The 15951-nt window shown below is 45.0% G+C and overlaps 1 protein-coding gene across 4 annotated transcripts in view; it reads left to right on the top strand.

Annotated features, from left to right (window-relative positions):
* The window catches only part of LOC139535644 (ataxin-7-like), a 59581-nt gene that overhangs the window by 36864 nt on the left and 6766 nt on the right, over positions 1–15951 (top strand). For 3 of the 4 annotated variants that reach the window (XM_071335260.1, XM_071335259.1, XM_071335261.1), the window contains exons 5-11: positions 1977–2081; positions 9270–9516; positions 10586–10866; positions 13610–13692; positions 13848–14116; positions 14240–14417; positions 14619–14740. In XM_071335260.1, the coding sequence (XP_071191361.1) occupies positions 1977–2081; positions 9270–9516; positions 10586–10866; positions 13610–13692; positions 13848–14116; positions 14240–14417; positions 14619–14740 (1285 nt within the window). Of the gene's footprint in view, positions 1–1976; positions 2082–7289; positions 7468–9269; positions 9517–10585; positions 10867–13609; positions 13693–13847; positions 14117–14239; positions 14418–14618; positions 14741–15951 lie in introns of those variants that run through there. The other variant, XM_071335262.1, reaches the window with a different exon arrangement.

Here is a 15951-nt window from a genome sequence, read left to right as displayed (position 1 = left end):
CTCTCTCACACACACACCTTCACCCGCTCTCCCTCTCTCTCTCTCTCTCACACACACACCTTCACCCCCGCTCTCCCTCTCTCTCTCTCTCTCACACACACACCTTCACCCGCTCTCCCTCTCTCTCTCTCTCTCACACACACACCTTCACCCGCTCTCCCTCTCTCTCTCTCTCTCACACACACACCTTCACCCGCTCTCCCTCTCTCTCTCTCTCTCACACACACACCTTCACCCGCTCTCCCTCTCTCTCTCTCTCTCACACACACACCTTCACCCGCTCTCCCTCTCTCTCTCTCTCTCACACACACACCTTCACCCGCTCTCCCTCTCTCTCTCTCTCTCACACACACACCTTCACCCGCTCTCCCTCTCTCTCTCTCTCTCACACACACACCTTCACCCGCTCTCCCTCTCTCTCTCTCTCTCACACACACACCTTCACCCGCTCTCCCTCTCTCTCTCTCTCTCACACACACACCTTCACCCGCTCTCCCTCTCATCTCCGTACCGGAGAATGAAAAGGCACAGTGGCGCTTCACCACTTTTAAAGTCAGGCGTGCCACTGCCATGTCCTGAATGCAGAGTGGACTGGCGATTCAGCTCATGTAAGAGACCAGTGGACACCCATGATGGCCAATGTGAGCTTTTGCATAGGAATTTAATGCAACTCCTTATTTAATGCAACTCCTATGAAAACAATTTCCCCTTGACAATTAGGCCTACACTCCAACTTTGTTTTCCACTCATTTAGATGTGAAGGGTTTGTTCCTAAGAAGGTACGGTTGCACTAAAATCATTCAGTAGTAGACCGTAGCTCTGTTTGGTAGCCCTATGAACTCTTTTATATGTCAATTAAGCAGAGGTTTTCATCTGAGCCAGTAGTCCATACTTCCACCTCAGTGGTAGGAGCTGACACTTAGTGAAGTGGGCCCAGACATGAACCCTGTGTTAAGGGTGGGTCGGCTTGTTAATTCCCGCTCCACAGCAGCAAATGACTTCCCTAAGAGCACAGGTAGGCTTTTGTGTGGACTTGAATAGCCATCGCCTTGGAGACGTCGGTGACGTTTCAAGTGTCCTTAGCCGTGTGTGTATGTGTTGGAGGGCCTCGTCTGCCATGGCGGGCTCTCTGGGTGATTTCTTAATTAGCCCCTTCATTAGCTCTTTGCGATTCTCCTTGTGAAGGTCTCGTCTCCCAATGTGCCCCTCTGTTTTCCACGATCATGAGGCTTTCATCAAAAAAGGAGGGAGTCGTTTGTGAGTGGGGGTCTTGAATCCACCAATCGGATCTGTTTAGCCGGCATTTAACTAACGCAACGACTGACAAAGGATAAACATTTTGTAATTGTTAACCGGTTAACTGTTGAATGTCGTTTTCTTGTCACATAAGGTAACATGCATTGCTGTGAATGATGGTGTCCTTTTTTTTGCCTGGATGAATTTGTCTATTTGAGTATTTGCAGGTACGGTACATTAAAGCCCAAGTGGTAGCCGCTCTCCCTCAGCCGCTCTCCCTCAGCCGCTCTCCCTTCTCTCTTGTTTATTGGAAGACAGATCAATCAGACTCTGCCACTGGCTGTATTTCTCCTGCCTGCTTCACCTCTTTGTTCTGTAGCAAGTCTGTCTGTTTCTGCAGCAGGTAATCTTTGGCGTGATGGCTCGGTCCTCTCCTTATCGCTGGGTAGTTTCCTCTACTGTGAAATGGGGCTAGTACCGAGGAGTACCCTCTGCGTGTGTAATCTCTGCACCTGTACAATCGTTTTTTCTCTGGAATGATTGTTACCACACTCACCTTTTTTTATGAACCTTAACCATCTTAGAGCATAGCGTTCAATAATCTATCTCCCTCCATAACACAGCATCATTTGAAATGTTTCATTCAGCAACTGCCTGTGTCTACCTCTTACAGTTGAGGCTAGATGCTGGTTACCCTCATCCTGTTCATCTGTGTTTTTCCCTCCCCCATGGAACCACAGACATGCCCATATTTGGCCAGTGTCCAGCACAGGACGACTTCTACCTGGTGATGTGCAGCCACTGCAGTCAGGTGGTGAAGCCCCAGGCCTTCCAAGCGCACTACGGTAAGTCTCTCTCTCTCTCTCTCACTCTCTCACTCACACACACACACACACACACACACACACACACACACACACACACACACACACACACACACAAACACACACACAGACCACCATCACTCATGCACACATTGTCCCCAAGCGCTGATCCAGTATTGGGTTTTTATATTTTTTTGTTATATAGCTCTCCTGGCGGGAAAGGTTTGGGCAGGGAGAGAGCTACAGTTGGGAATTGCCAGGGACCTCACAATACGATATTATCACAATTCTTAGGTGCCGATTTAAGATATGCATTGAGATTCTCACATTTTCTTTATGTATTGTGATTTATTGCGAAATATGTCTGCTGCAGAGGGACAAGATAGTCATGCAAAAACAACATGTTGTCATCAGTCCAATTGGCTACCTATTTAAAAAGATGGGGTATAAGCTATGAAGGAAAAATTGTTTTGGTGCAGGTACAGCCAACTAGTGTAATAAAAAATATTACTATATTGTCAGAACAATACGATATATCGTCAGAAATATCCCAATATGTAACTGTATTGATTTCTTTCCCCCATCACTAAAGAGAACATTCTAGACTTGTGCTTTGGGGAAATCTGCTTGGCACTAATCTCTGTCAGAATGGCACAACTACTCTGTGTGTGCGCATGTTCAAACACATCAACGTCAGGAGGATGAAAAGCACACCTCCCGTTCTCCACCTCTAACAGGAGAAAGGAGCACTCTGGCCTTTGATTTCTACCGCCTGAGACTTGTTTACAATTCTCCTGTTAATATTTGATGTGCTCCTCCGAGTCCGTTCCTCTGTGTGAGTGCAGCCTAATTGATTGTTTTAGCATGTTAAACTGTCCCTGAGACGTCTGAAGATGTCTAAAACCTACTAGTTTCCTTCTCCACGGTGTGTGTTCTTAAACTGGCTCTTTGGCCGGAATGCTGGAAAGAATTTAATTTATTATGGATTTCAGAATCAAGGGATCGTTTTGCTGCGTATCTCGTTAAAACTAGCCTGTTGAACCCTCTGTGCACGCACTTGCGGAACGCACACAGACACACACACACACACACAAACACACACCCCTGTGCTTCAGTGCAGTTAAGAGAACTGCTCTCTCCACAGACACCAGACACCAGTGAGTGCCAGTGAGGTGGTGTAAAATGTAAACTCTCTCTCTCTCTCTCTCTCTCTCTGGTTAGTTCCTCTCCACGGTGGGCTGTTAAGCATCAATTGGCATGTATAATGTATTTATTCCAGCTGTTCTTTAGGTAAAAGTTTGGAGACCTTTTTTAAAATGATTTCAGTGCGTACACTTTTTAGGCCTTCCTCCACTTACCATTATCGTTGATACCTCTAGTAAAGAAGAGCAAGGAACTATCTGTTGTTCCTTGAGCCATTTCAATGAAGGATTTTTGTCATTGAAATAGCTTAGTCTGAACTGGCAGATAACCTTATGTTATGGGTAATTCTTGAATATTTGATAAAACTATCATGTTTTCTAACACATGGTGTGTATTGGATAGGTCAGTGTTCCGACTCCTCACAACATTGGGAGGGCGTTCTAATGTTTTCGGCTTTAGTATGGATCTTTCCATCCTTATAAACAAATTAGTTTATAAAATGGCATGCAAGCAGTTTGCTTTTTAAACTAAATTGGAATATTCATTTTCTAGTGTAAACCTGGTGAGTCTGTATTATCTTCCTGTGGTTGTCAAAACCAAAGCCTCAATGGCACATCCTTCCATTTCTACTCTGGGCTGGTTACTTAAGTCCATCTGTGTCCCAATATGCATACATTACTACACTGCACTTTATGCTGGTGTGGACATTGAGATCCATACCATTTAAAATTGTCAAGGCCACAGGGCTTCAAATGAATCACTAGTGTCCTTTTACTATGGTGTGTTTGTTTCTTTCTCAGTGGAAAGATTGAATGAAAAGCTAGGCCTATAATATTTCATCACTGGTTGTTGCTGGTTATACAGTTATCAGGATTGGCCACAAGAGGGAGACACAATGGCACTCAAGTGTCATTGGGAACACTTATTGGTCCTTTGTCAAGAGTCAAGACAGATCAATCATGGACTAATGGCACATGTGAATAGAGTAGCAATTACAGAAGTTCATACTTTCCACAAATTGAGGTTAGCCTAGTGCTGGTGTGATTGCACCTGACTACTATAGCTTAGTAGTCCACAAACACAACTTCCACCTTAGATGTTGTGCAATAACATTCAATCAGATAGGATGAATCTGGCTTGTATCATTGTCTTAAGTCAGATAGATCAGTGCAGGTGGAATAGTCGCGCTGTCTCGTATCTCATAAAAGGATAGATCATAAGTAGTTTGACTTTAATGTGCTATCTAACGTGATAAAATATCACCTAGGTGACATCGCGCTGCTGAAAAACAGTCTGAATTAACCTAAGCTAAAACCATAAATATGTCAATGTTTTACATCTTTTTTTATATCTAACTAAAGATATTTGTCTCTCGCCGAGCAGTATTTCTGAAGTTTGGCAGTGGGTTGAAAGTTAGCATAGATTTGACCAACAAAGCTTGCTAGCTGAGCCAGTCACTGAAATGATGCCGCTAACCAACCATTGCCTATTTCATGGAGAGTTATACGATACCAAAAAAAAAGAGGAACTATGTTTGAATGATGGATGGTCGGCAATCCCAACATTTTAGGATGAGTTCCACATCCAACAAGACATCGTTTGAGGGACGAACGGCGCTTTGACATCGGTTGAGGGACTCGATTTGACGTAAGACAATCGTCTTGGATAGCTCACATCCACTGGTACCACAATCAATCACATTTATTTATAAAGCCCTTCTTACATCAGCTGATGTCACAAAGTGCTGTACAGAAACCCAGCCTAAAACCCCACACAGCAAACAATGCAGGTGTAGAAGCACGGTGGCTAGGAAAAACTCCCTAGAAAGGCCAGAACCTAGGAAGAAACCTAGAGAGGAACCAGGCTATGAGGGGTGGCCAGTCCTCTTTTGGCTGTGCCGGGTGGAGATTATAACAGAACATGTTCAAATGTTCATAGATGACCAACAGGGTCAAATAATAATAATCACAGTAGTTGTCGAGGGTGCAACAGGTCAGCACCTCCAGAAGTAAACGTCAGTTGGCTTTTCATAGCCGATCATTCAGAGTATCTGTACCGCTCCTGCTGTCTAGAGAGTTGAATACAGCAGGTCTGGGACAGGTAGCATGTCCGGTGAACAGGACAGGGTTCCATAGCCGCAGGCAGAACAGTTGAAACTGGAGCAGTAGCACGGCCAGGTGGACTGGGGACAGCAAGGAGTCATCAGGCCAGGTAGTCCTGAGGCATGGTCCTAGGGCTCAGGTCCTCCTCCTCCGAGAGAGAATTAGAGAGAGCATACTTAAATTCACACAAGACACAGGATAAGACAGGAGAAATACTCCAGATATAACAGACTGACCCTAGCCCCCCGACACATAAACTACTGCAGCATAAATACTGGAGGCTGAGACAGGAGGGGTCAGGAGACACTGTGGCCCCATCCGATGATACCCCCGGACAGGGCCAAACAGGCAGGATATAACCCCACCCACTTTGCCAAAGCACAGCCTCCACACCACTAGAGGGATATCTTCAACCACCAACTTACCATCCTGAGACAAGGCCGAGTATAGCCCACAAAGATCTCCGCCACGGCACAACCCAAGGGGGGGGACTGTCTGTCTCATCTGCATAGTGATCGTCTCATTGACTTGTAGAGCTTGACCAGCCGTTATGAAGTTTCATAGTAGGCCTGTTCATTCATTAGTCTTCCAGTGTACAGCGTGTGAACGCAGGACTTGGCAGTGCCTCTCTGAAGACTACTGGACTTGTCTGACCAGTGAAACATTAGTGGACTTGTCTTCTATAGCCCACAAAGATCTCCGCCACGGCACAACCCAAGGGGGGGGACTGTCTGTCTCATCTGCATAGTGATCGTCTCATTGACTTGTAGAGCTTGACCAGCCGTTATGAAGTTTCATAGTAGGCCTGTTCATTCATTAGTCTTCCAGTGTACAGCGTGTGAACACAGGACTTGGCAGTGCCTCTCTGAAGACTACTGGACTTGTCTGACCAGTGAAACATTAGTGGACTTGTCTTCTATAGAGTAATGAGCTCATCTCTGCAAGGCACCAAAGACAAACCTTCATTTTCTGGCCTGTTTGTAGTCTGTGTGGTTTAAATGACTTTCATTCCATGAAGCCACTGTGTTGCTTTGTTGTGTTGCTGCTGGTAGGAAAGGCTGAGAGAGTCCGCTAAAGGTCAGTGCACTGTGATTCTATATGCTGTGATTCTTCTCTCTGAGGGCAGGTCCGCTGAGCTTAACACCATCTAGACTGTTTCACCTCATTCTCCTCTATTGCTTGAAGCCCATCCATATGTTGTATGGCAGGGGTAGGCAACTAGATTCAGATTGTTGGATCTCGCGGGGAGATTTTGGCCAACAGGCCGCCTGTTGCGTTTTGACAGTGGCGCTGCATGCAGAGCTGTACGCTCTGAGGAGAACAGGCCTGCACTGTGGACAGGACTATTCAAAAACACCATCCACACCCTATGATAATGCAATCCACCAACTGGTTGCTCTAAAGCAGATCTGATTTTCATTAAGTGACTTCTACGATAGTGTTGTCGGGTCATAAGAGGATATTTTAAGGCCTATTCCTTTTGATTGGGCCTTGCTGTTTTATGTGTAGTCTACCCTGAGTGTACAGTGTGTAGGCCTATGCTGTGCACCGGGGCCCACTATCCAAAATGTTTCCCGGCCAGCCAACCTGTCTCCTCAGTAGCCAGGGATTCCACGGCCCTCTAGAGAGAAGATAGTGTGAGAATAGACCATAACGCTGCACCTCTTCATCACTGTTTTCCTGTCCTACTGCTCTGCCAGGACCTCTGTGGCTGGCTGGCTCTCTCAGCTTTTGGCAGGCATTGTGGGAACGTCACGCTGGGGAAGCCTGCTCGCGCTTGCGTGTGGGTTATTCAGCGACGTCTGAGCTGGATTGAGCAGCAGCGAAGGGTTGAGGGGGTGGAGAGGCCGAGTGCTAGCCTGTTACCAGGAAGGCAGTGTGTCATGGGCGGGAGGGTAGAAGAGGGAGAGGCCTGGGGTGAAACTCCATCTTGACTCCTGGAGGGGCTTTGTCACAGCAGATAGGCTGGGCTGGTTTAGTGTGTGTGTGTGTGTGAGGAGGGAGGGGAAAGCCCTGGGGTTGTTGCTCTGTTAGCTGCTGTAGTGTAAAATTGTGGGTGTGGGGCTGGGAGTGGCAGCTGTGCATTCTGCCCTGCTCTGTTGCTGCTCACCCACTGAGACAGCCTTGGCATGCAGCCCAGACCTGCATGGAGTCAGCATAAGGTTAGTTGGAGTTTTGTATATATGTCTGTCTATATCTATCTATCTCTCTCTTGTGCTTTCTCTCCATTCTCTTATTTCTCTACTCTCTCAGTTTCCTCTTATTCACTGATTGTATGTATATTTCTCTCTCACTCTCACACACACATTCTCACACACACACATGCTTTTCTTCATGACTAGAAGATGAAACCGGTTTTGTTGTGCTGGTTGGGAGGAGGTAGCGTAGTCAGTGTAGTTATCTGGCTGTAAAATAGTCAGATTAACCCTCTCAGGACTGGCCACAATTCAACACCAGATTTGAGTTTTCAGTTAGTCTTCAGCTCACTTTCATTGCAGTACTCTGCTCTTATCTAAAGAGCTGTCTCTCTCACATGCGTTCGTTCTTCCTCTCTTACTGTATAACTTTCGTTTTCTCGCTTTCTGTTTTACTTTCACGTTCTCTTCGTGTGTGTGTGTGTGTGTGTGTGAGCTGCGTAACATTAGAAATAACTGTCCAGGCTAAATACTGCAGTACGGTTTGGATTGCACAGAGCCCCCTGTCCTGTTCAGCAGCTGCTGATTTTTTGTCTTAGTTTAATTATTTTCTTCTCTGGTGTCAGTATTGTCTTTTAGCAGTTATAGTGTTTCTAGTTCAGGATGAATTGGCCTGGATCAGCAAGGCTTTCTAGTCTTTGCTTTTGAAGCTGCCTGCTTTTGACTTTGTTTAGGAAATGTTTACCCATGATTCCCTGCACATTTATCGCAAAACTATTACTGTCCAAAGGCCGGTTGTTTCAGGAAAAAAGAACACTACTACCAACTTATGAGTTGTGTGTCCACGTCTCAGATTGCTTGTACAGTGCCTTCAGAAAGTATTCATACCCTTTGACTTCAAAATGGACTATATATGTGTTTGTCTCACCCATCTACGCACAATACCCCATAATGACAAAGTGAAAACATGTTTTTTGAAATGTTAGCAAATTTATTGAAAATGAAATACAGAAATATCTCATTTAAGTATTCACACCCCTGAAAACATGTTGGAATCACCTTTGGCAGAGAATTACAGCTGTGAGTGTTTCTGGGTAAGTCTCTGAGCTTTGCACACCTAGATTGAACAATATTTGTATTATTTAAACATTCTTCAAGCTCTGTCAAGTTGGTTGTTGATCATTGCTAGACAGCCATTTTCAAGTCATGCCATAGATAAATCACGAATCGGTTTCATTCCTGTCTGGCAACTGAGTTAGGAAGGAGCCCTGTATTTTTGTAGTGACTGGGTGTATTCATCACCATCACCAAGTGTAATAAATAACTTCACCATGCTCAAAAGGGTATTCAACGTTGCATTTTACATTTTTATCCATCTAGTAATAGGTGCCCTTCTTTGTGAGGCATTGGAAAACCTCCCTGGTCTTTGTGGTTGAGTCTGTGTTTCAAATCCACTGCTTGACTGAGGGTCCTTACAGATAATTGTATGTGTGGGGAACAGAGTTACTCCATGCAACTTATGTGACTTGTTACTCCTGAACTTATGTAGGCTTGCAATAACAAAGGGGTTGAATACTTATTGACTTGAGACATTTCAGCTTTGTAAACATTTCTAAAATCATAATTCCACTTTGACATTATGGGGTATTGTGTGTGTGCAGGCCAGTGAAAAATCTAAATCTCAATGTAATCCATTTTAAATTCAGGCTGTAACACAACAATGTGGAAAAAGGGGTGTGAATACTTTCTGAAAGCACTATAGGTCATGTGTCTGTGTGGACTGTACATTAGGTTACCCCTAACCTGCTTTCCCCCTGACCCCTATCTAGAGAGAAGACACAGCTCGTCCAGTAAGCCCACCTCCACCGTAGCCCCCTCCTCAGCCTCCTCCCTGTCCGCTCTGTCTCGGAGCAGGAGCAGTGGGACGGGTGGTGGGGGTGTCAGTGGGGGGGCCATGGGCCGCTCTTCCAGTGGGACCAGCACCTCGTCCAAAATCCTCAAACCAGCCAAAGAGAAGCTACCAGGCATCCAGCAGAGACCTCACTTCCCTCCCTTCAGGGTGCTCAACGACAAGATGTAAGTAATGCCTAGCCTAGCCATGCTGGTGAACCATGCTGAACTTCAGTAAAACGTATTGTCATGTTGAACTTCAGCTTAGGGCTGGGCGATATGGACCCTATAAAATCACTAGATTTTTTTCAAACGTATGGGCAATTCACGATACAGTAGTGTTTTCAGCAATCATCTAATGAAAGGGGCAGAGTTGGACAGTTTTCGCGCCCAAAGTCGACCTTTAAAATGTTTATTTAATCCTGACCTTAACCTTTAAAGGTAAACTCAGCGATATGACGTAGGTACGGAGAGTAAACAGCATAGCGTGAACCCGTTGAGAGCGAAGTCTTGCATCTCGCTCATCTCATTATCTGCAGTGCTGCTTGTGGCAACGTCATTTCGCTGAGTCTACCTTTAACCTTAACCACACTACTAACCTTATGCCTAAACCTAACCTTTAAATTAAGACCAAAAAGCACATTTTGGTTTTCATAGTTTTTCACAATATAGTCAATTTTGACTTTGTTTCTATAGTAACTAGTGGAAACTCAGTTGTGAGTGGCAGGGGAGGGGCTTGGTGTGTTTATGAGTGAGAAGGTGCACTCAAGACAGAAAGAGACGAGACCAAAAAGACAACATGAGAACAAGCGGACATAAACGCTCATAAGAACAAAAAATCTTGATTCTTGCGATAAAGCCATTTGGAATTTAATTGAATTCGATATGTTGGCCAGCCCTAGTTCAGTCCCCTGCCTCTTAAAGCCCTGCTTCACGTTTGATTTGATCCTCTGAGTTATATCTTATCTCTTCATCTTAGGTCCTCTCCCTGCTCCTCTGAAGTCTAGCTCTGTCTGAAGTCTCCCTGTGCTACCCTCCGTCTAAATAAGCCCCCTAAAGAGTTAGTTTTAAAAAGAGATCCTTTATCGAACTCCATTTGCAACCACTCAAAACATGTTGGCTTTCTGCCTGGGGATTTGAACACATTTCAAACTCTGTTCTGTTAAAATTAAACTATTTTTCTGAAGTATTTAATGTTGCTATAGATAAATGAACTCCCTCGCTTTCTCCTCCTCTGTCCATCTCTCTCTTCCAGCCTGACCCCTGCAGTCAAAGTGGAGAAGATGCGTCTGAAGGTGGATTCGTCAGCCAAGCTGGTGCAGGTTCCCTCGGTCCACTTATCGTCCTCCTCCAGCAGCACTGTGAGCTCCTCGTCACCCCTGAAGCCAGGCCTTAACTGTCCCTCCATACCAAAGGCTCCCCTGCTTGCCCCCGGCCAGATCCCCAACGGCAAGGGCCACCTCTCCCTCTCTGCCTTGGAAAAGAAGCAGGACAACAGCGCCAGTAGCAGACAACACCTCTACAAGAGACTGTCAGGTGAGAGGAGATGATAGGGGTTTATGTCTGTAGGACGTTTTGTTTTAAAGGTACAATACAGCCGTTTTTTATCTCAATATCAAATTATTTCTGTGTAACAATTAAGTACCTTACTGTGGTTGGTCTGAGGGGGGAGGGGAAAACTAGCTGTTATTGGCAGAAATGCCACTAACTGAATATACTATGTTTCTCTCTTCCTTTCTACCTCTTCTGTTCACTCTCTCTCTCTTCCGTACTCCTTCTTCTGTTCACTCTCTCTCTCTTCCTTACTCCTTCTTCTGTTCACTCTCTCTCTCTTCCTTACTCCTTCTTCGGTTAACTCTCTCTCTCTTCCTTACTCCTTCTTCTGTTCACTCTCTCTCTCTTCCTTACTCCTTCTTCTGTTCTCTCTCTCTCTTCCTTACTCCTTCTTCTGTTCTCTCTCTCTCTTCCTTACTCCTTCTTCTGTTCACTCAATTCAATTCAATTCAAGGGGCTTTATTGGCATGGGAAACATGTGTTAACATTGCCAAAGCAAGTGAGGTAGATATTATACAAAAGTGAAATAAACAATACAAATTAACAGTAAACATTACACATACAGAAGTTTCAAAACAATAAAGACATTACAAATGTTATATTATATATATACAGTGTTGTAACAATGTACAAATGGTTAAAGCACACAAGTTAAAATAAATAAGCATAAATATGGGTTGTATTTACAATGGTGTTTGTTCTTCACTGGTTGCCCTTTTCTTGTGGCAACAGGTCACAAATCTTGCTGCTGTGATGGCACACTGTGGAATTTCTCCCAGTAGATATGGGAGTTTATCAAAATTGGATTTGTTTTCAAATTCTTTGTGGATCTGTGTAATCTGAGGGAAATATGTCTCTCTAATATGGTCATACATTGGGCAGGAGGTTAGGAAGTGCAGCTCAGTTTCCACCTCATTTTGTGGGCAGTGTGCACATAGCCTGTCTTCTCTTGAGAGCCATGTCTGCCTACGGCGGCCTTTCTCAATAGCAAGGCTATGCTCACTGAGTCTGTACATAGTCAAAGCTTTCCTTAAGTTTGGGTCAGTCACAGTGGTCAGGTATTCTGCCACTGTGTACTCTCTGTTTAGGGCCAAATAGCATTCTAGTTTGCTCTGTTTTTTTGTTAATTCTTTCCAATGTGTCAAGTAATTATCTTTTTGTTTTCTCATGATTTGGTTGGGTCTAATTGTGCTGTTGTCCTGGGGCTCTGTGGGGTGTGTTTGTGAACAGAGCCCTAGAACCAGCTTGCTTAGGGGACTCTTCTCCAGGTTCATCTCTCTGTAGGTGATGGCTTTGTTATGGAAGGTTTGGGAATCGCTTCCTTTTAGGTGGTTGTAGAATTTAACGGCTCTTTTCTGGATTTTGATAATTAGTGGGTATCGGCCTAATTCTGCATGCATTATTTGGTGTTCTACGTTGTACGCGGAGGATATTTTTGCAGAATTCTGCATGCAGAGTCTCAATTTGGTGTTTGTCCCATTTTGTGAAATCTTGGTTGGTGAGCGGACCCCAGACCTCACAACCATAAAGGGCAATGGGCTCTATGACTGATTCAAGTATTTTTAGCCAGATCCTAATTGGTATGTTGAAATTTATGTTCCTTTTGATGGCATAGAAGGCCCTTCTTGCCTTGTCTCTCAGATCGTTCACAGCTTTGTGGAAGTTACCTGTGGTGCTGATGTTTAGGCCGAGGTATGTATAGTTTTTTGTGTGCTCTAGGGCAACGGTGTCTAGATGGAATTTGTGGTCCTGGTGACTGGACCTTTTTTGGAACACCATTATTTTGGTCTTACTGAGATTTACTGTCAGGGCCCAGGTCTGACAGAATCTGTGCAGAAGATCTAGGTGCTGCTGTAGGCCCTCCTTGGTTGGTGACAGAAGCACCAGATCATCAGCAAACAGTAGACATTTGACTTCGGATTCTAGTAGGGTGAGACCGGGTGCTGCAGACTGTTCTAGTGCCCGCGCCAATTCGTTGATATATATGTTGAAGAGGGTGGGGCTTAAGCTGCATCCCTGTCTCACCCCACGACCCTGTGTGAAGAAATGTGTGTGTTTTTTGCCAATTTTAACCGCACACTTGTTGTTTGTTTCACTCTCTCTCTTCCTTACTCCTTCTTCTGTTCTCTCTCTCTCTCTCTCTTCGTTACTCCTTCTTCTGTTCACTCTCTCTCTCTTCCTTACTCCTTCTTCTGTTCTCTCTCTCTCTCTCTCTCTTCCTTACTCCTTCTTCTGTTCTCTCTCTCGCTCTTCCTTACTCCTTCTTCTGTTCTCTCTCTCTCGCTCTTCCTTACTCCTTCTTCTGTTCTCTCTCTCTCTCTCTTCCTTACTCCTTCTTCTGTTCTCTCTCTCTCGCTCTTCATTACTCCTTCTTCTGTTCTCTCTCTCTCTCTCTTCCTTACTCCTTCTTCTGTTCTCTCTCTCTCTCTCTTCCTTACTCCTTCTTCTGTTCACTCTCTCTCTCTCTCTCTCTTCCTTACTCCTTCTTCTGTTCACTCTCTCTCTCTTCCTTACTCCTTCTTCTGTTCACTCTCTCTCTCTTCCTTACTCCTTCTTCTGTTCACTCTCTCTCTCTTCCTTACTCCTTCTTCTGTTCTCACTCTCTCTCTTCCTTACTCCTTCTTCTGTTCTCTCTCTCTCTCTTCCTTATTCCTTCTTCTGCTCTCTCTCTCTCTCTCTCTTTCTTTCTTTCTTTCTTTCTTTCATCCATCCATCCATCCATCAGAACGTGAGTTTAATCCAGATATCCACTGTGGGGTCCTGGATATGACAGCTCGGAAGCCATGCACACGATCCCTAACATGCAAGGTACCAAGCCCTCTCTTCAGCCCCCTCTCTTTCTCTGTTTTGTGTGGTTAGGAAATATTCCTTGTCACATTTCCTAGGTATTTAGGCAGCCTTCAGATTCTCAGAGTGCAGTGCACCCTGACCTAACATACCTTTTGGCCTTCTCCTTCCCTCAGACACATTCCCTAAGCCAGCGGAGGGCAGTGCTGGGCCGGAGGAAACGCTTCGACACACTGTTGGCCGAGCACAAAAGCAAAGCCCGGGAACGGGAACTGCAGCACCCCCACCCTCTGCAGACCACCCCTCTCAGGGAACCCCACCCCTCCCCCTCACGGCTCGCCCCCCACCACGACGCCCACCAGGTCGCTCATGGCAACGGAGCCACCGACGCCACCAAGCCTTTGGCGTTTGGCAAGCCCAAACCTCACAATCTTGGTCTTCCACGGTGAGTCACTTCATGTGCTCTTCCTGGGTTCTCACCATCCAACAACTACTTTTTGCAGTGTGGTACAGCAAGTACCTGCATCCCTGATGTGTGTTCCTAAATCACTGTTTCCTCTGCTCTTAGACTGAACTGCATTATCTCTGATGGAGGTGGTGGTACCCCCGGAGACCCCCACCACGCTACGTCCGCTCCTGACGGGGGCTCCCGCCTGTCCAGTGACGAGGGGGAGAACGATGAGCGGGAGGAGGGCACAGACAAACTGGACTGTCACTATTCAGGTTACCACCCACGGCCGGCAGCTGTAAGTCCACCACAAATTAATTTTATATTACAGGGATATGCTCACAACACAGCAACAATGAAACAACTACATAGCCAGATGTGTGTGAAATCAGTCCTCCCATTGAGTGGCAGCTTGCACCGTGTATGGGAAGCAGCAGTATGTGTGTGATTGGTTTGTTAGTGCGTATTTGTGTTAACTATTTCTCTCCCTGCTGCTCAGTTTTGTACCTTTGGAAGTCAACTGTTTGGGAGAAGCTGCTACTCGTTTGACCGGCGCTGGGATCGAATGCGATGTGCTCTTACTGCCATGATGGACAAGCACGTCAACACTCAGATGTGGAAGTAAGTCTGTGTACATTCATTAGACCAGAATTCCTTCCATAATACCTACCTAATTCACAACCCTATTGCGAAATCACAGAGGCAGGGATAGGGCTGTTGCGGTGACCGTTTTATCGCCACACTGGCGGTCATGAAGGCAGTCAAATTCCACATGACCGTTTAGTCACGTAATTAGGCTTCTCCAAGCTCTGATGCTGCTGATGGTCATTAGTAGCCTACCAAACTTGCTAACTGCCTGGTACTCAGCACTCTATTGTCCCTCTAGTCACTCTGACATCAATGCAAATGGATTTGAAAATCGAATCAAACATGAGAGCCCATGAGCTCATGTTACGCGACGTTTCTATAGGCTATGTAATTGCTGAGTGATGGCCTCTTAAAAAAAGGAGGATCCCCTCGCTTTCTATAGGCTAGGCATGCTATATTTATTTCTCAACTTTCCTAATATTAAGCACATTGCTTCTTTACTACAGGAGTATAGCCTACCTGGCTGGTATGAAAATGAACCATTGGAACCGTGTCCTCCATTCGCTATTTAAGTGCATAGAAGACGCCCCTGTTTCGAGACAGGTGCATGATGGGTGACAATATTAGCCTATCACTTGTGAATTATATATTATCACTTGTGAATGATGCCCAGCATAAGATACAAAGCCTTTTTTTTGCAACGTTTTCTAATCATAGTCGCCCACCTCATATGTTTTGATAAGGTTTGTATCACATCTAAAGTGGCCAAATAACTTCTTAAAATGAAGCACATGAATCTGCTTTACAAGGTGTGTAGAGCGTAACTGGCATACATGAGTTTCAAGTTTGGGGAAGATCATTTTCAGCATAAAAATGCACCTTCATAATAAAAGCATAACATGCATAATCACATTTGTGGTCACTTTTGAGAATGGTGTTTTCCCGCTAATGGAACATTCACACTTATAGCCTACTGCCATATGCGCATTGCGGCATTTATCATTTGAAGAAATAGCCTATCAACATTTTAAGCTAAATGTTCTGATCTGTTGCGTCAGCCACATTGCATAAAATAATTTTTTTGATGCTAGAGGTTGTGTTAATTAGGGTTCTATCGCATCCCACAACTGTCCCAGACTATGTTTGGAATATTTATTTTTTGCACAGAATAGAATAGGTCGACTTTTGTACTATGGGGGATAGAATATTGACATAGGTTTGTGCTTTTGCATCTTGTTGGCTGA

Source organism: Salvelinus alpinus, chromosome 12, assembly GCF_045679555.1.
Source record: "Salvelinus alpinus chromosome 12, SLU_Salpinus.1, whole genome shotgun sequence".
Classification (NCBI taxonomy): domain Eukaryota; kingdom Metazoa; phylum Chordata; class Actinopteri; order Salmoniformes; family Salmonidae; genus Salvelinus; species Salvelinus alpinus.
The sequence above is the reverse complement of the archived record's forward strand: the minus strand, read 5'-3'. Positions and strand labels throughout refer to the sequence as shown.